This window comes from Oreochromis niloticus, linkage group LG6, assembly GCF_001858045.2.
Source record: "Oreochromis niloticus isolate F11D_XX linkage group LG6, O_niloticus_UMD_NMBU, whole genome shotgun sequence".
In the NCBI taxonomy this organism is placed as follows: Eukaryota; Metazoa; Chordata; class Actinopteri; order Cichliformes; family Cichlidae; genus Oreochromis; species Oreochromis niloticus.
In genome coordinates this window covers 18,567,535-18,593,345 of record NC_031971.2, presented here as the reverse complement: position 1 = coordinate 18,593,345, position 25,811 = coordinate 18,567,535, and the positions used below count along the sequence as shown (strand labels likewise).

General features: G+C 39.7%; 1 protein-coding gene across 1 annotated transcript; it reads right to left on the bottom strand.

Annotated features, from left to right (window-relative positions):
- Positions 1-3,299: 3,299 nt before the first annotated feature.
- On the bottom strand, positions 3,300-25,513 carry LOC112847091 (piggyBac transposable element-derived protein 4-like). The gene is made up of 3 exons (XM_025907867.1): positions 24,528-25,513; positions 24,073-24,438; positions 3,300-3,383 (listed from the first exon to the last, which is right to left on the bottom strand). The coding sequence occupies exons 1-3, from the start codon at positions 25,254-25,256 to the stop codon at positions 3,300-3,302; spliced, it is 1,179 nt and encodes a 392-aa protein (XP_025763652.1). The 5' UTR covers positions 25,257-25,513.
- Between the last annotated feature and the right edge of the window lie 298 nt (positions 25,514-25,811).

Here is a 25,811-nt window from a genome sequence, read left to right as displayed (position 1 = left end):
ATTACACCAGAAATGATCTGAAAATTAAGATGATGACTCCAAATTTTAAATTTTTGGTTGACATCATGATCAGTATGTATCGAGGAGGTCAGGAGAGAGGCACAACAGTGTCTATAGCTATTTGTAAACACGATGGAGGCTCTGTCATGGTTTGAGGTTGTCAGTGTTGTTGTTCTTTTCAAAACTGATGGAATTATGAATGCAGAAATGCAAGAAAGCCTGAAAGAGACAAGAAAGACAGACTACACAGCATTTAACAGTAAAGATGGCCATACCAAATATTGCCCTTCAGCTCCTTAGAACTGTACAACGTATGTTTTTGCCTTATATGCCATATTTCCATGTATGTTTGCATGTTTCAATAAATTGCTGAAGCCATTTCCAATTTCCCTAGGAAAATATAAATGAAGGGCTAGTCAAGACTTTTGCACAGTACCGCAGACTCACCGACCCTCTCAGACCCTGAACATCTACACATTTCTTGTCTACCTAACAAACCAATTTCATATCTGCATATGCTTACATACATTTAACAAATACATTCACTGACAAGTGATTCAAATTCTGAGTTTTGCCTTTCATAAAAAGGAATTGTCAGGATGCCTTTACTTTTGAGTTAATATGTGTAAACATCGTTGCCTTGCTCATCTGTCAGCGTGGGTGAACAAACAACTTTAGCAAAGCAAATATCTCTTAGAAACACCTAGTTAAACCCATAGGTCACATTCTGGATGCGACTCAGTTTGTGTGCACTCACACTTGTCAGATTTTTTGCTTTTTTAAAGTGTCTGCATCTGGATATGACACTGTCATATCACAGACGCCACTGCTGCAGTGATTTTACCATTAAATGACAATATTTCTAAAAATAATAATAATGCTTTGACATTGTATTTGTTCCTAAACAAGTATTAATAGATATGAAGACCACATTTACAACAGCTATTAACATAAAGTCTATATCTGCTGTCCGTTTAATGATGTCCACATATCCAGCCAGACAAGTAGAGTGATCATTTTTTTGTCCTCATTTTCATTATTACAGCTTACAGCTGATGAAAATCAGAAATATAGAATCTCAAATTATAACAATATTTCATTTTGAGTGTGAGTAAATTATTAGTCAAACTGTACAAATGACTTTTATCTCTTCATGTAGTTCAGTACACATAACCACAATCATTGAGAAGACTGCTAATTGACAGGTGTTTAGATGGTGATCATTGACATCCTCTGCAAGGAAGGTAAGCTACAGGACAAGGTCACTGGTGAAAAGGCTGGCTGATCACAGATTGCTGTATTAGAGCAAATAATGAAAAGTTGAATGAAAGGGAAAAAAGTTATAGGAAAAGGTACAGCAGCAATAGGGATGACTGCAACCTTGAGAGGATTGTCAAGAAAAGTCTATTCAAGAGTTTCACAAGGAACGGACTGAATCAGTGCCTCAAGCGTCATCACACATCTCCAGCTAAGGGGCTACAATTCCTGTCACATTCCTAATATCAATGCATTGATATTGGAGACAACATCAAAAGCCCATGCAAGATCTAGGGTAATGAGAACAAGAACTGGAAATTCAGGGTCCTAGAGTCGAGAGGAAGAGTGCTGATGCCCAGAATTTAACATGTTTGAAGTCCAGTACAAGTTTCTGCAGTCTGTGATGATTTGGGGTGCCATGTCATTTGCTGGTGTTGGTTAGTTGGTCCACTGTGTTTATCAAGCTCAGTGTCAACACAGCCATCTATCAACACAACCATCCGATGATAAGCTTTATGGTGATGCTGATTTTCTTTTCCAGCAGGACCTAGCACCTGGCCACAGAACCAAAACTAATACCAAACGTTTTTCTGGCCATATTATTACTGTACTTGATCAGCTTGGTCAGCCACCTCGCCTAACCTGAACTTCACAGATATATTGTCAAGAGGAAGATGAGAAACATCTGTCCCTAAAATACAAATGAGCTGAAGGTTTCTACCAAAGCAATCTGGACTTGGATAAGACCTCAGCAATGCCTCGAGCTGATCATCTCCATGCCACTGATGCAGTAATTCGAGTCCCTAACCAAGTACTGAGTGTGAATGAACATACTATTCAAAAGTTGACATTTATGTATAGTAAATATTTTTTTTAATATATCTTACAAAATATTTTCTAATAATTTAAGACACTGGATTACTGATTTCCATGTGCAGAGAAAAGAGATGTTTTAAATGTGAACTTGGGCAGACTGAAACTGAACTGCAATGCTGAGAAAAGCATTACACTGGTGATACTTTACAGTGGAAAAAGCTGGCCAAAATGCTACGACAACATTTTAAACTAAAGTATGGAGGTAGATCTATAGAACAGAGTCTTCTAAATCCATCATTTTAAGCAATAAATAAATAAATTATTTGAAAAGAAAGTAAACACTATGCACAAAACCATGACTACATCAAAAAAGTCAGATGCAGCAAACTTGCTGAGAGGGAATATGAAAAAGTGAATATCAGTGTTAATTTCATTGACCAATACTTTTGTCAACACCTTTTTTTTTTTGACAAAAACAAGACCATAACTAAATAAAAACAAATTCAGTAGGAGAAAAACTATGATGAAGCTATGACACTTTTATCAACAAGTGGGGAAAAAAGAGATGAATATATTCTGAAAAGACTTGTGCAGTGATGTTAGATGCGCACATTTGATTTTTCCACAAGAAATGGTACAGCTTTACATTTCGTATTTGATGTCAAGGAAAATGGGACACTGTGAGAAAATCTCACAGGTGAAAACCTGATAAACTTTTTACACTTCAAATTTCAGTCAGCTAAACCACCTTCAGTCTACTTTAATTTTCTTTTAATCTCAAAATTAGAAAACTGAAACAAAAAAAAATGCTGTCAAAATTAACACAAAATTACATAAATTTGCTTTATGTATGACATTTTTGAGTTTCTAGACCTTTAATTCTGGCTTGTTTTTCTAGATGTGTGAGTTCACATGGAGACATAAGAAGGGTGACAGTGAGGTGTGCTCAGTCTTATAGATCACTAGTAAGATTTTCTACCATCTGCTAAGTTAATATTTAAATGTTCTCCAACATGCATCAGCTATCTGGATGGATAATAAGATTTTCATAAACGGTTTCTCCCAGTGCTCAGTTCTGTAAGTACAACTGTTAATGTTTTTGCTGGGAGACATGACACACTTACACATACACACAAACCCACTTATTACAGTGATCATTTCATCTATATGAGGTGAAATGAATACAACTTTTTATACTTCATAGCACTGTCAACCAGAACTAGCCACTATTTATCTGCGTGTTGACTCAACCTCTGAGCCGCAGCCTTGGCTTTGACAAAGTCCACAATGGCAGATGCTGAATCTGTCTCCTGCACAATAGCAGTGAAAAAAATCAATGTAATACAGCAAAACAGTCTTGAACAACCGTGACAGTGAATAGGCTCTGTGTTGAAGGAACATGGAGCACAACTCACCAAACTATCCCTGACACAGTGTAGAGAAGTCGTCTTTGATTGTGCTATTTCAGAAGGGCGTGCGTACAAACAGTCGCCTATCCATTCTTAATATGAACTCTATTGTAACAGAAAGTCATTTTTAAATGGGTTCTACTAGTTAAAATGCCACTGAAGGTCCTGTTAGAAACAATGCACATGCAGAATAGCTCAGGATGGAGCTTATCAGTCTGAAGGACTGAACACACCTGTTTTCTATCCTACAGTGGCTTGCAAAAGTATTCGGTCCCCTTCAACTTTCCCACATTTTGTCACATTACAGCCACAAACATGAATCAGTTTTATTGGAATTCCACATGAAAGACCAACACAAAGTGGTGTACATGTGAGAAGTGGAATGAAAATCATACATGATTCTAAACATTTTTTACAAATAAATAACTGCAAAGTGGGGTGTGCGTAATTATTCAGCCCCCTTTGGTCTGAGTGCAGTCAGTTGCCCATAGACATTACCTGCTGAGTGCTACTGACTAAATAGAGTGCACCTGTGTGTAATCTAATGTCAGTACAAATACAGCTCAGGTGGGGGAATCTGTCCATAGGACAACTATTAGTCGTGCACTGCACAAAGTTGGCCTTTATGGAAGAGTGGCAAGAAGAAAGCCATTGTTAACAGAAAACCATAAGAAGTCCCGTTTGCAGTTTGCCACAAGCCATGTGGGGGACACAGCAAACGTGGAAGAAGGTGCTCTGGTCAGATGAGACCAAAATGGAACTTTTTGGCCAAAATGCAAAACGCTATGTGTGGCGGAAAACTAAGACTGCACATCACTCTGAACACACCATCCCCACTGTCAAATATGGTGGTGGCAGCATCATGCTCTGGGGTGCTTCTCTTCAGCAGGGACAGGGAAGCTGGTCAGAGTTGATGGGAAGATGGATGGAGCCAAATACAGGGCAATCTTGGAAGAAAACCTCTTGGAGTCTGCAAAAGACTTGAGACTGGGGCGGAGGTTCACCTTCCAGCAGGACAACGACCCTAAACATAAAGCCAGGGCAACAATGGAATGGTTTAAAACAAAACATATCCATGTGTTAGAATGACCAGATCTAAATCCAATCGAAAATCTGTGGCAAGATCTGAAAACTGCTGTTCACAAACGCTGTCCATCTAATCTGACTGAGCTGGAGCTGTTTTGCAAAGAAGAATGGGCAAGGATTTCAGTCTCTAGATGTGCAAAGCTGGTAGAGACATACCCTAAAAGACTGGCAGCTGGAATTGCAGCAAAAGGTGGTTCAACAAAGTATTGAGTCAGGGGGCTGAATAATTACGCACACCCCACTTTTCAGTTATTTATTTGTAAAAAATGTTTGGAATCATGTATGATTTTCGCTCCACTTCTCACGTGTACACCACTTTGTATTGGTCTTTCACGTGGAATTCCAATAAAATTGATTCATGTTTGTGGCTGTAATGTGACAAAATGTGGAAAATTTCAAGGGGGCCGAATACTTTTGCAAGCCACTGTATATACTCCTCAGATTTGGGAAATTCAGTGAGTTTTCATGCATAAATATTTGAAATTTTGATGATTTGTGTTGAATATAGTTGAAATCTAAACATTGAAACAGGGAAGTAAATAACTTTTTTCAGGATATTGGGCACAGTTCTTTCATTGTTTTAAATTGTGGCGTGAGTTGAGAAGAATGGATATCGCCAAGAGATGCGTTTTCTGAATAGTTAAGGTCACTTGAGCCAGAGGTCTAAATCATCGTGAGTTTTATAGCCTCCTTACTTATGAAGACGTTACCAATGACTTGCCATGCCACACCTCTTAAGATGGCTAAGCTAAGTAGTGCGCCAGTGCCTTTCTGTGATTGATGACAATATTTTCTAAAACTAAGACATGAAACAAATCTAAGATATTTTAAGCTTTTCCTCATCTGTTTTGTAAATGGATGGTTCATTAGTTCTGAGTTCTGAATTTACTCGTACTTCTCTACATTAAAAAGGGAAACATTTTGGCTGTGTTCTACATTGTCATTTTTTTTAAACTGGCAGGGACAAGTTGTCAGTGAAACCATTCATGCAGTTAAAGCAGTTAAAAGACACCCTTTTCATGAGATTAGTGCCATCAAAATGTGGCTTGCACATGAATAAAAACAAATCACGTACATTATACATTACACTGCATACAGAAGCAGCACAGAAGTGAATGTTTGGCACTTTTGCCAAAACGCAAGGTCTTGGGTTTGAATCCACAGGCCAGTTTTTTTTTAGGAGTATGCCTGCGTGGGTGTAGATGTTTGTTCTGTCTGTGTTAGTCAGGGTGATAGTTTGATTACCTGTCCCTGGTGTACCTCACCTTTTGCCTATGCTATGACAGTTGAGATAGGCTCTAGCCACCCTGTGGCCCTGAACTGGATGAGTGGTTAAGAAACCACTCATCAACGAAGGTTGAATTTCTATACAGAATGAGGTGAAAACATCTTATTATGCCTTATGTGCTTGCCACACTTTCACAATTACCACCTGGAAAATATCCCGGTTGGCCAACCATGTGAAGCAGACTATAGTATGATGAAACTGTAAAACATCCTTGGTCATAGTCAAGAGTTGAAATTCCGGTCAGACTCTGTTCCACTCGGTTTAAAAGTTCAGTTTGCAGACCATCGTGGCGTCACCAATCATTGAAAACGCCACCACTTGTTTCTGTGGGTCTTACAGTATGGCAGCGCATTAGGTATTATCATGACTGTGATGTAAAGAGGCTCTGGTGATAGCCAGATGGACCTGGAATAACCTGCTGAAAATATACCTTTGCACGTTCCTGCAGCACCGACGGATAAAAACACAGAGCAGGCACACTTTTGCACTCTGTGTCAGTCATTCCGTGAGGCAGGAAAGCACAGAGGCAGGCATCCATAAAACAAACATGGTAGCAGCAGTGGAAGGGCAGAAGTGGCAGGATGGGAACTGCTGCCAGACACATTACAAGGAGCTCTAATGAGGGAGCCCACACTCTCACCCCCCACCGTCACAGAGGAACGCGAGGCGGGAATTAATTGTGAGGGCGATGATGGCGAGCGAGCTGAGGAGCAGGTCATTACTGCACGCCTCCTCCTGGAGCGCCGCGGGCAGAGCGTGGAACGCCACGCTACTTGCACAATTCCCATGATCCCACAGGAGGGGGAACAGATAGCAGGAGGGGGAATGGAGGGGACAGAGAGAGAGAGAGAGAGGGAACAGAAAATATAGTGGGAAAGGAGGCGGGCAGCCTGCTTTTTACTGGAAACAAACAAACAAAAAAATAATAATGTTGAGCATAACACTATTACACATTTTTATATCAATTATTACTCAATTAAAAAATTTTGCTATTTTGTATTTTCTGTACTGTAGAATTCATTTTTTCTGTGGTAATTGCTAAAAACAGAGTGAAATCTAACAAGAATAAGATTTAATTCTCTCTTATATTTTGATTATTTATAATATTTAATAGCAAGCTACATCACTGCTGAATTTAATTTGAAAAATGACATTGCAGGGGTTAAACAGTAAGGATATAAAAAAAACAAAAAACACACAAATTGCACAAAAATGTGAAGCAAAGAGAAATCGCAAAAAAATAATGTTTTTTTTTTCATAGCTGCAAGTCAAAGTACAGAGGTGAGGGGTGGAGGGAAAGATGGATTTATATCATGGTAATGATCAGATTTGCTGGTGCTTCACTCTTCCAATCAGCACGCGGTGTAATAACTGACTCTTTGTCATTTCTCTTTGTGTGGTTTGTCACCCTTATGAAACTTGTGACATCAGATTGAATGCATTGGACACATTGCCCTCTAGTGGATATTTAATGTATGTCTGTATATAAAACTTAAGCCATAGGTAAAAGTGATGCAGTACACAATTTATGCTGCTATTATCCCTCATGAATACTGAAATAATATTCATTAAATATTTATAGCTTGCCTTTGATTAGCATTTATTTATTGCGGCATTTACTTCAACAAAGAAATGCATTTATAGTAATAAATGAACACGTGTCTCATTAGTCCCATGTGGCTGTGACTAATGGTGACAAATACATGTATTCAATAATCAGAGTCATAAAGTGTTTCCAGGTAAATGCTTTTTTTTCTTTTGGATTTCTCTCATTAAATCAATTTTTAAAAAGTGTAAATAAAGTGCAAAGATGACCTAAAAAGCTTTTAAACTCTGAGATTAATGACTATTTTGTACACACAGAACCAACGCAACTGGTGTTATTAGCTGCAAAAAATTAAATTCTCTCCTTAGAAATGGAAAAGTCATTACGACTCGGTAATTAGATAGAAAAACAGAAATACACAAAAACACTAGCAGCGTTTTCCCTGCATATAACCCCCTCCTTTCCACCACAATCGAGGATTTTTTTTCTTGCATTATCTTAACTTATAACGAGAGCAGAGACACACCTCTTTGATGATGTATTTAACGACCCTATTCAGTGCTTTTCCTTTTTCACGACTTTCATGACAAGAAACGCTAATGAGCACAGCACTGTTGCCTTAGGGATGGCCAAGCCCATTGCATTAGCACAGGAAATCATTTAGGCCATGTCTCTGGAAATAAAAATATCATTATGGTGAAGCTTTCTGTGAAAAGTGAGCTGAACGTCCACTATTTCCAAGTGTTCGAGTTAAAGAGGTGGGTATTAGAAAACTACACTTTATGGAGTATTGTCGAAGAAGAATATAACCAAAAGTTTAAAAAAAAAACATCTCATGTCTTTGTTTAAGTGCATAAGTCATGAAAACAAGCATCTAATCATTTTCCTGAAAAGGCTTTTGTTGCAGTGAGCAACTAATTATTATGACCAATAACTAATTATTATTTGATTATTTAAGGGTTCTAGATTTTAGTAGGAGGTAATATTTCTGTTAAGTTCTAGTTGGATTTTATCAATAAGAATTTTTTTTATAATTGTATTTAAGGAAGGGAACCTACACAGTGGCAATTTTAATCATGAGTAAATACATTATTTATTACTAAATAAGGTAAAAAAGTAGTGAAAGGCTTAGTTTTACTAAGTTTGTTAATGTTGGTTAAAAATGTGGGAGAATTGTGAAATTTTATCTTTGTTGTGCTTTAAAAGCGTTACTATGTACTGTAAAAGGCCGTGAACCTTCGTTTCCCCTTTGTAGTCAATATGATGAGGAAAAAACAGCCAAAGAGACATAAAACAGATTTGAGTGGGTATGATAGAAGCTTTCTTGTCGATTACCCCAAATTCTGTTGCTACCATCTAAGTTTTCCATGAGAAATCGAGACTCAATAGACGTGGCAACATTTGTGAGCCTATGCTCATAAAAGCCTCCGTTTCCTGTTCTTAGGTGACAGGTGTGGCGCCTGGTGTGGTCTTCTGCTGTAGCCCATCTCCTTCAAGGATCAATGTGTTGTGTATTCAGCATACTTTGATATCAGCTTTCTCCTCTGACATTAACAATTTGGTATTTTCACCCAGTGAACTGCCACACATACATTTTCCTATTTCTGACTATTCCCTGTAAACTTTAGATATGGTTGTGCGGGAAAATCCCAGTAAATTATTAGTTTCTGAAATATTCAGACCAGCCCATTTTGTCACAACAACCATACCACAATTCTTCATCATTTTGATGCTCGGTTTGACCCGCCTTGCACCAACCATGCCACACGTCTACATGTCGAAGGGGGTTGAGTTGCTGCAATGTGATTTTGTGATTCGGTATCAATGTAGGCATCAATAACACATTGAAAATGTGGTCCTGATATATAGTGTATATATCACATTATCAGCATACGAAACATTAAATCTCTACATTTTTTTTCAGTCTGTTGACCTGACATGGTCTGCAAGCTATTCCGCAGTCCTGCATCAGTACATCCATCTATTAACTCAAGTCTCAAAAATATTATTTTAAATGTCTCAAACCGGTTAATAGTATTCTTGGTGAGGCTGACTAAAAATAATGATCAGATGCCATACATACCTTATAAAACTTTTTCTTTGTTCCTGCCAGTAAAAGATTTTTCCATCTTCATTGGATTTCTCTCTTTAGGGGTCACCACAGCAGATCATCTACCTCCATCTCATCCTATCCCCTGTATCTTCTTCAGTCACAACAACCCTCTGTATGTCCTCTTTCACTACATCCATGAATCTTCTTTGAGGTCTTTCTCTTTCCCTCCTGCCTGCCATCTTCAACATCTGTTGTCCAATGGGCCTATATCCACTATCCCTCCTCTGCACATGTCCAAATCATCTCATCCTTGCCTCTCTTTGTTTTCAAACCACTCAACCTGAGCTGTCTCGGTCTCCAAATCCTACATCATAGCAGGTCTCACTACCATCTTACAAATCTTCCCTTTAATTCTTGCTCCTATCCTTCTGTCACAAATCACCCCTTACACTCGTCTTTGCCCGCTCCACAGTTGACCTCAGGTATGTGAACTCATCCATCTTCATTACCTCTGCTCCTTGCAGTTTCACTGTTACACCTGTCTCCCTTTCGTTCACACACATGTATTCTGACTTGTTTCTACTGACTCTTCTCTCCAGTGCATACCTCCACCTCTCCAGGCTCTTTATCACCTTCTCCCTACTTTTACTACAGATCACAGCGTCATCTGCAAGCATCATAGTTACCACTGCAAACAAGAAGGGGCTCCAATCTGATCCCTAATGCAATTCCATCCCCACCTTCCTTATGCAGTCCCACACATCCTCTTTTGGCACCCTATCAAATGATCTCTCTAGATCTACAAAGACACACTGGAACTTCGTCTGATCTTCAGTATACTTTTCCATCAATGCTCTCAAAGCATCACATCTGTAGTGGTCTTTCTCAGAAGCCATACTGCTGCTCACTGATTTTCAACTCTCTTCTTAACCTAGCATCAGACACTCTTTCCCATATCTCAATCCCTGTGCTGCTATTACAGTTTTGCACATCACTGTTGTTCTTGAAAATCAATAACAGTACACTTCTTTTCTATTCCTCAGGCATCCTCTCACTCTAACAGGTTGTATTAAACAGTCTGGTTTAAAACACTGCACTCTCTCCTAGACATCTTCATATCTCCACAGGTACACTATATTGCCAAAAGTAGTTGCTTGTCTTCCCTGACATGCATAAGAACTTCAGTAACATCCCCTTCTTAATCCATAGGGTTTAATATGATGTCAGCCCACCATTTGTGGCTATAACAGCTTCAACTCTTCTGGCTTTCCACTAGGTTTAGGAGTGTGTTTATGGTAATTTCAGACCATTCTTCCAAAATTGGATTTGTGAGGTCAGACACTTACGTTGGATGAGAAGGCCTGGTCCTTGTCCTCTTTCCTCTGTCGGATGAGGATACACCTTCTTGGAAGTTTCCCTCAGCATTACAGCTGTACTTTTCCAGTCATCTGGAAAACCTTCACCACCACCCAGAGCCTGTTTCAACTTCTTCCTGAACTCTAAGCAACATTCTTTCTTCTTCAACGTTCACCCCTTAATCATCATCCAAAGTCATCCTACAGACTACCATCTGATGCTGCTTAGCTATATTCTCCTCTGCTACCAACTTGCAATCTCTCCCCCCAGGGACACTCTCTACAACTTCATCTAACTTTCTCCAAAATTCCTCTTTCTGTCCTCTTTCCAACCTGTGGGGCATACACATTGACAACTTTTAACGTCACCTCTTTGATTCCCAGCTCCAAATTTGTGATCCTGTCAGACAGTCTTCGTGTGCTCAACACTATTCACAAACTCTTCCTTGAAAATGACCCCTACTCCATTTCTTTTCTCATCTACACCATAGTAGAAAAGATTGAATCGACCTTCGGTGCCAGAAGCCTTGCTTTCCTTCCACCTGGTCTACTACACACGCAATACATCTACCTTCCCATCTCAGCCAGTTCTTGCTCATCACAGTCATAGTCCCTACATTTAAAGTGCTTACTCTCACTTCCACACTCCTACTTTTCCTTCTATCTCTCTGCCTCCAAACATGCCTCCTTTCCTTAGTCTTTAGCTAGTAGGAGCAGAGTTTCCACAAGCACCCAGTTGACCAACAGCACTAGAGGCGGTTGTTGCTCCACATCAACCAATGTGGAAAATCTCATTCTTTATAATCTGCAAGTTCGATTTGGCCAAGATTTTACACCAGCAGCCCTTCCTGATGCAACATTCCCCATTTATCTGGGCTTGGGACCGACACTAGGAGTATACTAGGCGTTTGGCTACCCCATTCGATTAAAAAATTCCTTTATAATGTGTGGAGGGCTACTGCACAATCAGGAAATGCTAAGAATTATGTGCAAAAAACTCTATAACTTTGGAAACTATGCATTTGGTTTTGGCAGTTAAATATATTGTATGCTCGATTATATAATTTTTGGTTGCTTCTCTTTTTTTTGTTTTTTGTTGGGGGTTTTGTTTGTTTTGTTTTTATACAAGAAAGTTGGATTTTGGCCTCTAGCATTTACATCAGAATAATTCTACATAATACATTTAAAATAATAATATAATTATATAATAATATTTAAAATAATATTTACTGATAAGAGAAAAATAATAAATAATAATTAATGGAACGATTACAAAAAATAGAAACAGTTTTATTGTAAACTACATGTATATTCCTTGAAGACACACTTGATTAAAAAATGTTAACCTATCTATTAATGCTAAATGCTTTATTAACTGCAGCTTTTATCATTGTGGTGAACCACAGCTGGATCCAACATTCTCCAGAAATATCTGCAGCAGCGCAGAACATGATAATTTATGTAAGTGCTTGTTTGTGAGTTGAAGGGGGGCAGATCAGGGAGAGCTTGTGTCTGTGTGTAAATCATGTCTTGCCATATGCTGCCTTCCTCTGCAGTGCACATGGCTAGAATTGATTGTCAACCATCTTCAGCTCACAACAGCGTGGGCAGGAAGAGAGACAGCAAGGTCACAACCAAGGACTTGCCACAATCAGTGATAAGCTGTGAAGGGGGGCTTATGTGTCACTGCACAGCTGCCGTTCTACATTCTGAGTCACAAGCACGTCTTTGCTGCTGCAAAACATCACCTTAATTACCTTAATGCCACACTGTATCCCCGTGTCTGGAAGAATTCTGCTGTGGATGCCTTAATCTCAGCTCAATCTTCAATCTCTTCTTATACTGTTAGGCGGGTAAAATCAGAGGTTTGCCCTTCTTATCTGTTTTTTATTTCCTCTCAGGTTTAAGTGTTTTATGGTTGAACAGTTCAGAGGGAAGGAGGTTTGCCTTGTGATAGACAACATGGCCAGGGGCAATTGTTGCACAGGGTGCTCGTCATGCTGAACCAAGCCCGGAGCAGGTGAGGGGGATGATTTCATGTCTGTGCTATCTGGAAGGACCATCCCAGCTGCCAGTGCACAGATACGCAAGGAGAAAGCAGCTGCTTCTGGGCAGCTGTGGTGTGGTTCTGAACCACGAGCTGCAGGCAGCCCAACAAGGCTGGCTGTTAATCATTCCATCCTGACAAGATGAGCAACAATCTTGAGCAAGTGCAGTGTTTACCATCATACATACAGAAGCCTTGTGGTCCCCAAGACATGTGCTAAATTTTAATGTTAGATTGCTACAGAAACAAATGTACTTTTGTGTTTGAATAACAGCAAAACAGCAGTTGGTTTACTTATACTTGAAGAAGACACAATATTAATAAACAGGGAAATCACACCAAATACACTCAAGTGAAAGGTTAAATTCAATTCAATTCAATTTTATTCATATAACATGAAATCACAACATCAGCTGACTCAAGGTGTTTTATACTGTATGGTAAAAACACTATAATAACATTGAAAAAAAAAACATCGAATAAAATGAGCCCATTTAAGCAAGCATGTGGTGATAGGGGGAAGGAAAAACTTATTTGTAACAGGAAGAAACCTCTGGTAATACACACTATATACTAGGGATGTTTCCAAGCAGTTGACTAGATTACTAATTGCCGCTATTATCACTAGTTGCTACAGGACGCACACTAGTGATTTAACCGATTTAACTGATGCCCGGTGGCGGTAAATTGTTATGTCCTAAATGTTATGCAGCTATCTGCCACCAGATGGAGCACTGTTGTCGAGAAACATCAATCTGTTAACCAGTGTTGGGACTAACGTGTTATTAAGTAACGCGTTACAGTAACTACGTTATTATTGTGGTAACGAGCATGGTAACTAGTTATTATGCCAAAATCAGGAGCGCGTTAGTCGTTACTGGGATTTAGATAGGGTCGTTACTCGTTACTTCGTGTGGTGGCTATCGCGGAGCTTCCACAGATTCAATAACATTAGCAAGTGGTGGAGGCCAGCAGGTGGATGAGAGAAAGGGGACGCAGAAGGAAGAGAGACCCGAGGCAGCCGCCGGTCCGAGTGTGAACTGAACTTCAGGTAAGAAGTTATGACCTGCAGTCTATCTGGGTCAGATATAAACCAAGTTTAGGTGGAGTTTTTTTCCGTATTGCGTACTAGCTAGCAGTTTCTATACAGCTGGGTGGGTGCTATGATGGTAATGATGTTGAACTTTATTTTGTTCATAAGGTTAATTATTAGAGTTGCCAACCGTCCCGTAAAAAACAGAATCGTCTTAAATATCACGCGTTTTGTACTGAGGTGAAAAGGAACACAGTTTGTCCAGTACTTCAGCTACAATGAAAAAGACACAAAGCAGGAGCTGCGCAGCTGCCTCTTCTTCTCTCATTCTCTCCCCCTCTCTCTCCTGTTTCTACTTCAATCATGAAAACTGATCAATGATCAGCTGATCGGCTTTTCTCTCTTGTTTGTTTATTGCCCACTTTGCGCCAGAAAGAGGAAACCAGCGGATGTCGCGTTAAACAACAGCAGCACATTTAAGCTTGATCAGCTGTTGTTAGAATTTATTTAATATTAATTTATAGTATCAGCTGATGTTTGCTGGAGCCACAGCTGTAAAAGCTGCTGGTCATGATATCGGTTTGGTTATCTGGTGAGAGGGAAACATGCAGATGAAACCAGGAGATGTCCTTACTGAATCATCAGAGCTGAACAGCTGATGGAGAAACAGGTTTACCTTTTGGGTGACATGAATGAGTTGAAGGGAAGTTATGAACTGTTTCTGAGAGACAAATAACACCAGGATCCTTTTCTATGTAGCTGACAGCTGGTAACTGTGCAGGGGCGGGTCTAGCAAAGTTTTGCCAGGGGGGCAGGTAGGGCATTAACAGGGAAAAGGGGGGCACAAAGAAATACTTTTCTTTCTTATTCTCATTTAAAATGTCTAGCTTTTAAAAAATAATTATCTGAATCTTACAATAAACGATTGATAGATTGATACATATATACCATCAGAACAGTGTACATCACTGTCACAACAGCGTTTGTTTTCATTCAAAGGCTTTATGATTTTTCCTATAATGGTGGGCCGGTCTCTAGTCAAAATGCCCGGGACGATTTTTTGTCCCAAACCAGCCCTGTATGCAGCTCATCTGCAGTCTGGTGTTGCCTACATCTTCCTTTTCGGAAGGCAGAATTTCCGAGTTCTGAGTACAATCGAAAGCACCACGACTGCAGTTTTTGTGTTGGATGTAAAAAGAAGGCTAGAATCATGGCGGCAGTCAACGACGGTCCAGGCGTGGGATTTCTCTCGTGGAAATATGCACATTATTTTTTCCTTTCTGTTGGTAGGTGGCACAGTGCACTTGTGGCAAGTAAGCAAGCTAGAAGACTGGCAAAGTTATGGAAGCAACACATTAACAAGAGAATTCTGAGTAAAACCAAAGTTACTTTCCCTAGTAACTAGTTACTTTGAAAGTAACAAGTAACTTGAAGTAACTGAGTTACTTTTGATAGAAGTAACTAGTATTGTAACTAAGTTACTAATTTAAAGTAACTTACCCAACACTGCTGTTAACCTAGACCTCATCTTTTTGTTAACACAATTATTTTTAGTTCTTTTAAAGGCGAAAGAATGAGAAGCTTTCTCTGAACGGTGGATGGGCTCCCAAATTAAAAGAAGACGCACAAAGATTCATGCTGACCATGGAAAATGAGCTTGCCGAATAAGCAATTATGTGCAGATGTCTGAACGAAAACAAGGCAACAATTGACAAACTGAACAAGATTGTAGCATTCTATAAAGAGGTACCAGATAAGCTGAGTGCAAATAATGAAGCACAAAATCCAAAAGCCGTTAAAGATGAGAAAAGTCAAAAGGGAAAGATGAAGACAATAATGCTATAAATGCGAAGCAAGAAATGTTGAAAGCCCAGAAAGAACCTAAAGGGAAGAATAAGAGAAAACAGCAAGCAAAGAAGGAAACAGAAAAAAGAACACAACTGTTCAAAGTGCATAAAGTGGTGAAAGATGAAGATGAAAAAAGTGTAACGCAAGCAGCTAAAAGGAAATTCAAAATGCAAAGAAAGAAGCAGTAAATTCCAAGAAGGAATTACTGGAAGTGCAGAAAGCACTCAAGGAGGAGAAAAGAAGAATACAGGAGACAACAAAAAAAACTGAAACTGCAAAGACAGAAGCTGAAACTCTCAAGAAGGAGTTACTAGATGTACAAAAAGCATGTAAAGAGGAGCAAAAGGGAAAGCGGGCGGCAAGAAATGAGATGGAAAAAGTAAAGAAGGAATTGTCAGAATCTCAGAAAGTGTTGGAAGAAGTGACAAGCAAAATGCAGAAAGCGGAAAATGAATTGGAAACACAATGAATTATGCTGAAAATATAAAGATCAAATTGCTGGAAGTCCAGGAAGCATTAGAAGAGGAAAACAATGGAAAATGGGAAGCAAAAAGGGAAAGTGAAAATATGAAGAAACAGTTACTGAAAGTCCAGAAAGAACGTGAAGAAGAGAAAATTGATGTGATGGGGTTTCAGACAGAGCTGGTAGACACTAACTGGCAAAGAAAGCGTGCAAAAATGCACTGGAAGAGATGAAAAAGCAAGAAAAAGATGTTTCAAAGACAAAGTAAAACTGGCAAAAAAAAGCAACCCCACCCCTCCCAAAACTGTCATCAATTCTCAGGTCTACATGTTATCTGCTTCTTATCTGGTGCGCCTGTGGATACAAAACAATAACACACTTTTTTCCATTTAACAGCATTTTAACACAACAGCTCCCAGCCAGGGTTGGAACCACACGTGTTAAAGCTGTCCCGCTAAATTCTGTCATTTGAGAGCTGTTTTATGTTGGGTGCTCAACACAACAACAGTTAATGTATCACCTATAATCACCTATTGTTTTAATGACATAGACAAAAATTATAGGTAATTACTAAATTGAGAAAGCTATATATACACACAAAATGCGGTTTCCTAAAGTGATGATTTCATGTATTAACAGAAAAAAGTTATTTGCAGAATCGTTTTAATGTAGTCACATTGGTGGTGGTGGTGATGATGATGGTTGGATGCGTTGCCAAAGCATCTGATTTAAGTCCGGACTTTGACTGGTCCCCTCCAAAAGCTTCATTTTATTTATTCTTTTTTTTCATGGAATTCTGAAAGTACTTTCAGAAAGTAAAGTACTTTACAGCATTCCAGCTAAGAGATACCTGAAACAAGAGTTGTCATCTTAATGTTACATGCCCATGCATCTATATTGGGATAGAACACACAGCTACATCAGGATCAAACTTTTTTGATGTTCTGGTCCATTTAATGTGTCAGTCTAATTCTAATTCTAATTGTGAGAAGAACTTAATGCACATCCTGCATAGATGTGTCTTTAATTTATTGCACCTGGCAACAAGCTTGAATGAGATTTACTGACTGCCGTACTGGGATGGAAGTAAACCTTTTAGTCCAGCTTGGCATCTTGGTACCAGGACAAAGCTGATTAACAGACCTACTGAGCAATACAGTTACTAAGTAATTAAGTTTATCCATCCACCAGGTTTTCCTATATCCCCTGCTTCTCCTTCCACATAACCCGGTCAGTTAGTCAGTTAGAGAAGAACAAAACTATGGCCTCAACCCTAAGTGAACACTTATAAAATAAAAGAAAAGATATATTATATTTCTATTATATTAATAGAAATAATACTATGTTTTCCTTTGACAGCATGTCAGCTGAGTGGGATGTGCTCTGGCTTATACAGTGTTGCTGCAGGGACAGTTGGCAGGCAGAACTAGGAGACACCTGTGGGTGGATGGTGAATTGGTAGGCTGTTTAGAGAGTATGGGGACTATTCAAAGCTGCTCCTGTGTGATGTGACTTTAACAGCAACAACTGTTAAGTGCAAACTGTTTGCACATGTAGTTCCTGCATTTAATGTATCTTCTTTTAAAGAAATAATATCTTTAGTTGAAGAACAATGCTGTGCCTCTTTATATAAATACAGTATTTTTTTTCTCATAGCAAATAAGCTATTGTATTACTTTTTAGAACTAGACTGACACGAATGATCAAAAAAAGTAATATGTACTTTTGACAGGCAAACATTTGTCCTCTCTGAAACAATGTCTAATAATAAAGATAAGGTAGGCGTAGTAATTTAGTGAAATGTGTAAAAAAAAAAATGGACATACAGAATAGAATACAAACACATTTGTACATTTCTAATGAGCTTGAGAATCAATATTTGGCATGGCCACCTTTATTCTTAAACACTGCCTGAACTCTCTTTAGTTCTGTTCTCTGTTAAGATGATCTCACACTGCTTCAGTAATGTTGAGTTCTGGGCTCTGGGGAGGCCAGTCCATTAATGATAGTGCTGCATTGTGTGTTTTTCTATCCAGGTATAGGGATGGGTATCGTTTAGGTTTTATCTGATACCGGTGCCAAACCGGTACTTTTGAAACGGTGCCGGTGCTTAAACGGTGCTCAAACCGGTGCTTAAAGAATGGAGAACACAAAATTGGTCCAAAAACCTCATGTTCAGCTGTTTTTTTGTAAAAAGATAACAATGTTAGCCTTTTCTGCAGCTATAGGGCATATATGGTATCACTCTTGGCTGGAAGCAGTGCTTAAACAATGGAAAAAACACAAACTTGGTCCAAAAACCTCTCATGTTTTGCTGTTTTTTTGTAAAAAGTAGAGCTGGGCGATATAAGATTTTTTCATATCACGATATGTTTTTTTCATTTCAGGCGATAATGATATATATCACGATATAAGCCAAATAACTATATTTGTAAGATTTAAATGTGCTGTTGCTCACAAGTAAAATGTGAAATAATTAGCAGCTTGTTTTAATTAAAATATTTATTTCCCATAATAAGTTCAACAGGGTAGATGTACTTAAGGAACATGAGACTTCAGTTTCAGATAAATAAAGGCAAATATTGCAAACTACACAAAAGGCAGCCGCTAAAGCGTTTAAGTTTCAAAATAGAAAAAACAAAACAGACCACTAAATTGTCAATTCCACTTAGAAACAAAATATTAATTCTAAAAATAAATCTTAGGTCGTTTTACAGAAGAACAGACAAAATTGACTAACTTTTGTCAATATCAAATAAACTGAGAACTAAAAGGAAATTCTCAATCTCTCCTTGTTGTATAGCTTAGCTTTTCAAACAGTTTTAACAGTTACTTTAGTCTGACAAAAGCCGAATGACGAATTAGCGCTTTCAGTCAGAGATTGAGCATGCACCGCTTTATTGTATATCCAGACTTGCTTTCGGCACAATTTACAGTGCGCGCTACTCTGTTTTTTGTCAGACTTGAAATAGCCGAAATACCTTCACACTACGGAACTTCTGTGGCCCTTCTGTTCGACAAGCTCTCCGGAATTGGAATCATCATCTGTTTTTTCTTCGGAAACCTTCGCTCACGCTCTCGGTTGATTTTTCGCTAGTCGGCAAACTCATTTCCTTCATTACCCGGGCTGCACGGCTGCAAAAACAAATACACATGTGCACCTTGGCGCTTGTGCTGTACGTAACAAGTCACGTGAGGTGACGCTGCGGCTGTGATTGGTTCGGCTCTGCGCTACTTAATTTGGATTGGCTGTTCTTTTCTTTTTCTTTTTTTTTTAAGAGGACAAGAGAGATGAGGCCTATCGCAATAGTTTAATTTTTCTATCGAGAAAAAGTTATTTCGCAATACATATCGTTATCGTTTCATCGCCCAGCTCTAGTAAAAAGATAACAATGTTAGCCTTTTCTGCAGCTATAGGGCATATATGGTCTCACTCTTGGCTGGAAGCAGTGCTTAAACAATGGAAAAAACAAACTTTGTCCAAAAACCTCTCATGTTTAACTGTTTTCCACTTTTTCTTTGGTCATTTTAGCCTTTTTGGCCAGGGTGAAGGGAGTATCTGCCATCAAACAAGAAGACAGCCGCATGTAACTATGACGGTGTTTGCTAGTTCACCTTACATGCATTAATGTAATAATGTGGTTAGCGTACTCAACGTTAATTACACACGAACAACATGAAGCTACTCACGCAGAGGAGAACGGCTGCTGCTGCCATCATCATCCGTCATCATTTCTGCTACACTGGCAGGGCTGGGGGCCAGGACTCTCCTCTTCGGGTTTTGGGGGGATGTTGCTAACTCCGGGTCCGATAACAGGCACCACACCAGCAGTAGATGTGCACGGTGTGAGGTCTCGCAGCAAGCTATCAAACACGGCGCATTTCTCGGCTTTAAAAAAAAACGCTATGCGTCGCCAGGTGTTTGATCAGATTTGAGGTGTTACCTCCTTTGACAGTATCACAGTATCAGCTTAAAGCACTTGTTGCAGGCTGCTGAGTTTGCATCTTTTGCTGTGAAGTACAGCCAGACTTTTGACCGCTTTGCCTCGGGCATTTTTAATCTGTAGCTCTGCTCTAAAAGAACGTACGTACCTGGCCCCGCCTACTATCCTCGGAAACGTCAAATGATTGGCTAGAATTGGCTCAGGAAAAAAAAAGCACCGAAATAAAGCACCGAAATGTGCGCTGCTTTTCGGTCTGGTTACTACTGTTTATGACACCGGTACCCATCCCTATCCAGGTATGATTCTACTACATTGGCAGTGTTCTTGGGATCATTGTCATGCTAATAAATGAAGCACTTGCCAATCAGATGCTTTTTTAGATAGCATTCACATGGTGGATCACAATCTGATGGTACTGTTCTATGTCCACCAAAGATCCCCAACAGCACTGGATGAAATGCAGCCCCAAACCATGACAGAGCCTCCACCATCTTTTATGTATAGCTGTAGCCATTCACTGTTGTACTTCTCTCCTGACCTCCTCTGTACATTACTGATGACAGTTTGAACCAATAAATCTAAAATTTGGATTTATCAACTGGTTAGCACTGTTGCCTCGCAGCAAGAAGGTCCTCAGTTCAACTCCACCAACTGGCCAACTTTCTGTGTGGAGTTTGCATGTTATGTGTTTGCATGAGTTCTCTCCAAGTACTCCGACTTCCTCCCACAGTCCAAAGACATGGCGTTAGTAGGGTTAGGTCAGTGGTTCCCAAACTTTTTTTTGCCAGGCCCCCTTTTTTACAAGAAAAATGTTCGCGCCCCCCCCCCCACCACAAACACATCCTCCAAACACACACACCCATATTTTGTTTACAAACTCGATTGCGGTTTATTTCAAACCTCAAACATTTAGTAAACAATTAAGCAAATACAAGTAAACGGCAATAAATTACAGGTAGTAATAAAATATACTACTAACTCTTTTACGCTACGTCCACAACTACACGGGTATTTTTGAAAACTCAGCTGTTTCTATGCGTTTGGGCTTTTCGGCAACACGTAAACGGCGTTGCGATTCACCGAAAACGGAGATTATTTAAAACTCCTTTTTTGCGTTTACGTGTGGACGAGGATTACAGAGTTCGTCACGCAACGTCAAAGGTATGTGCCTTTTTTCACGTCACGCTGTGCGCCACGTTATTGTTTACATGAGATGAATTGCAGAATGGCAGATAGAGACAAAATACTGTTAATCTGACTATCTTCAGGTTTTACACGCTTACATATACACACGCAGTTACTGTCCCTCCATTTAGAAAGGCAGAGGCGTCACGGTGTAATTATTTTACGTGTATTTGTTTTTTTTCCTGTGTAATAATATTCAACATTGCTATCAATACATTTTTCAAAAAATGCCTCTCTGTGCAAAATGGGTTTAAACACATAAACAGCTGTGGGATACTGTTTGTCCGTGATTTGAACAGGGGGGACAAATTACGGCAGGATCAGCCTGATATTATTTGTATCCCACTGTAACTTTACTGCATAAAGAGCTAACATCATGTTAGCTCTTGATTTTTAGTTCACAAACACTTCTTGTAATAAATGTCAGGAGTAGTTAGTTATTACAAGAAGTGTTTGTGAACTAAAAATCAAGAATGTGGGATACTGTTTGTCCGTGATTTGGAGAGCACAGCGCGTGCTCCCGACGCAGGGAAACTAATTTTGCAGGGGAGACCTACCTTGGCACTTGTGCAGGTGAAGCCAAAGGGAAGATATGCTTCACCATATTTTCCTGTCTTTGGCTTGGAAGGAAGTTGGTTTGGAAACATATTTGGCGATGCTTCATCTCCTCCTTTGCGTTTGTGTGGGAGCCCCGTCAAAAACCTGTCCACAGTGTCCAAGCGCTCTTTTTTTTTTTTTTCTTTTCATACTGCGCCCCCCTGCAATGGCTCTGCGCCCCCCTAGGGGGCGGGCCCCACACTTTGGGAACCTCTGGGTTAGGTTAAGCCTCTGGAGTCCAGGCTATAATTGGCTGTTTTGTTTTGTACTTTTGATTTTACCTCTATATTTCACCTTTTAAAACTGTTTACCTTGCCTTGTTTGGTATCATTCTTTTCAGCACAACCTCACATGTCTGAATTTACAGTTATGTTTTCATTTTGACATACTGTATTAACACAATTGATCTAAAATCTGACAAAAAACATAAAATCTAAGTAGAAAAAGTTATATCTTTTACTGTAAAAATCAGTTTCATAACTTGAAGTACAAATAAATACTGTAAGTTTTAAAAACACAAGTTTTGCAAACTACAAAGTTATATGTAACTATTTACCTAAAAATGCAGCCAGTGTATCAGGCACTTTTTATAACCATTTAATACTATTTACAGAACAATCAGGTGTTCTGCATCACATAAGATGCCACTCAAATTATTTGTGCCACCTCAAAAATAGTTTCTGTCCACTATAAGACAGTTGAGCACATCACAAGCCTCATACCTCCAGGTGTACCAGGTGTATCACGCCTCCTGTTTTTCACCTGGAGGCAGCGTTTACATTGTAATCTGCCTTTAATGGCTTTATGGCAGCAACTGTGACATTCAGCAGTTGCCTCATTGTTTTGACAAACACAAAGAAACAATCGAATACACTACACATCAGCTACACAAGACAACACAATAACTATACACTCCAAACATGCTAAAAGTCACAAATCTATCACAACTCAAAACTTGCTCTCTCTTGCCGCTGACACTCACAAAACTTCTCCCTCTTCCTAAACAACCAAATGTCACATACTACCATATAATTTTTTGATCAGTCAACATGGTACATTTTCCACCAATAGGAAAGGGGTGTTTTCTCACAAGCAGAGAGTGCTTGCTAAAGCTGTCCTTAAAAAACGCAGTTTTTACCGTTTCTTCCGGCAGTAAACATGACAATTTTATTCAGGAAAAAACACTGCGTATATTTTTTATCATAACTCTGGTTTTATGTGGCCTATCAACACCCTGCTAACACATAAACTCTGTACTGGTGACCCATCCAGGGTGCACCCCACCTCTCGTACTATGACAGCTGGGATAGGCTCCAGCCCCTCCACGACCATGATAAGGATAAGCGGAAGAGAATGGATGGATGGATTCATCACTCCATTAGACATGTTCCAACCGACTTTCAGTCCACTTCTTGTGTAATTTGGCATACCTCAGTCTTTTCTTCCTGTTTCCCTTCCTTAATAATGGCTTCTAGACAGCAACCCTTCCACTGAGACCATTTCTGATGAGACTACAGTGAAAAGTAGATGAACCAAGGAAGGGCCAGAAGCCAGATGACACAGGCCCTGTGTAAGGTCTTTGCTGGACTTTTTTCTTTTTCTTAACACTAGAAGTCCCAGAGAAGAGCCATTTGGCTTTTCTACCTTTAAAACCCACCGTCGAGCCAAATGGCTGGTAGGCTTTTAGCTAATATCCTTAATCACCTGTGAACAGCTGCTTTTGTTATGTAAATAAGGTGGGGCCATGCTGAACCACTTGGAGTGGTTAGTTTCCTGAGCCACAAGGAAACTTGTGTTTCAGTTTGCCTTAGGGAGAAATCAACACAGATGGGTGTATTTCCATTGTTGCTGAGATTTATTGATAAAACAGTACAAAAAAACAAAACAAAAAACCAACCATTTGTACACATATTTACAAATAACAATAAAAAGTGAGTGAGTACATTTCAACATTTTCAGCAATCACTCACAATCCTGGCACTCCCATGGTATCTGTAGTCTGCATTTACCACATGTGTATCTGTAGCAGTGAACACATCGCACAGTGGCATGATTATTCTTGCATTTGTGTTTGATCTGACACGTGGCTCTTTTTTCAGGGCTAGGTGTGGAGGGTTGTGTCTGAAGCAACTGTTCTTTTCTTGCCTTCTTCCCAGCTATACGACAGTAAGCCAACTCTTTTGCAAGCTGCACCAGGAAGTCCACCCATCTTTCCTGCGTCCCGGTGCATGCTTGATACAGCACATGTGCATTCAGTGCTGCCATGTCAATCATGTTATAGAACACGGCAACTGGCCAGCGCCGTGTTCCTCTGCGGACCGTGTACTCCCGCACTATCTGGTCCATCACATCCACACCACACTTTGTGGTGTTGTAAAGGGTGACAGTGTTTGGCTTCCTTTTGGTGGTGTTATCAGTCTGAACCACGCTGTGCATGCTGCTAAGAATATAGACTGTCTTCTTCTGTTTGGCCGCATACGCCGTCAGCGTGGCAACAGAGGTTGAAAACACCTAAGAAGTAAGATAAATTGTTATTTCCATAGCACTTTTACACACAATGAAACACATGAACATACAACCACAAAAGACCTGCAGCCTACCTGAGTGGTGAATTCATTGCGATCTCTGTATCTAGCGGATTGAGGAATTTCCCGGCGAATCTTGTTGACTGTGCCGAGGATGGTGGTTTTCCATCTAAGAATTTTTTGCGCAAGTGAAAGCGATGTGAAGAAATTGTCCATGGTAACATTTCTGCCCTTGTCTAGGAATGGTTCCATCAGCCTCATCACTACATTCTCAGACAGTCTCTCCCCACTGGGACGATTGGGGTCCTTGCCAAGATATGGGAGGACATTGCAAATGTACTTGGATTTTAGGTCGCAGGCCACCCAAAACTTGATCCCAAACTTGTCAGGTTTACTTGCAATATACTGCAGGAAACAGCACCGAGTCTTTGATGGGAAGAGCTGTTCATCAACGGTGATATGTAGACCAGGGTTGTAGCACGTGATGCAGTTGGTGACAAATGATCCCCACACACTGGAAATTGCAGCGAACTTATCAGTCTTTGCTCGATCACTGCGGGTGGACCTGTCATCAAAGCGTAGGTGTTGCATGATGTCTTGGAAGCGGTTACGCAGCATAGTTCCAATGATCTGTGGGTTTCCCAGGTTTGCTGACCAGCAGTCACGTAGTGATGGAACACTAGTAACCCCCCGCAAGATGACAATTGAAATAAATGCCATTAGTTCAGGGAGGTCCATGAACCAATGAACATCCTCCGTTTGCTGTGCATGTTGAATAGTCCATTCTTGAATGCTATGAAGCATGTCAAGAGTGATGAAACACAGGAAGCTCTGAAGGCGACTCAAGATACTTTTCCTGGCCTTAGCCGTTGGCTCTCCATCTGCAGCGTACGCTTCTATTGGGGTGAAAGGGAGACAGGTCCCCACCTGTTCACGCCACACTGTGCCATCTTTCGCTGTCTCAGTCCCCAAACAAGCTCTCTTTTTAGGTTGAGAAGCAGTCTCCTCATCTGCAGTGTGAACAAATTCAAATTGTGAGCAATGGGAAGGTCAAACGAAATTGCAAATGCATTCATAGATACTAATTATAATTCCAGTATCTCCTCCTCTGTATCGGAATAATGTCTGAAATATCTTACTTACTACATCCACTTACTTGTTTGAAATTAAATAGGAAATGATATGAAATGAAATATCTTCCTAAATAAAAAGATACAACTAGAGTTAAGGTTACTAGCTCTTCAGGTTAGGTTTCATTTCATATTATTTCCTATTTCATTTCAAACAAGTAAGTGAAAAATACTAAAAAAGCAGAGCAGGATTAGGGTTAGCTAGTAACCCTAACTCTAGTTGTATCTT

What these genes read in the sequence shown, in the direction of transcription:
- LOC112847091 (XM_025907867.1), bottom strand. Translation starts at nt 25,256, where the DNA reads ATGCTTCATAGCATTCAAGAATGGACTATTCAACATGCACAGCAAACG. An exon ending in GCAATGAATTCACCACTCAG is followed by an intron (nt 24,439 to 24,527) that starts GTAGGCTGCAGG and finishes CTTACTTCTTAG; the next exon opens with GTGTTTTCAACCTCTGTTGC. An exon ending in GTCGTATAGCTGGGAAGAAG is followed by an intron (nt 3,384 to 24,072) that starts GCAAGAAAAGAA and finishes GCTATTGTGCAG; the next exon opens with GAGACAGATTCAGCATCTGC.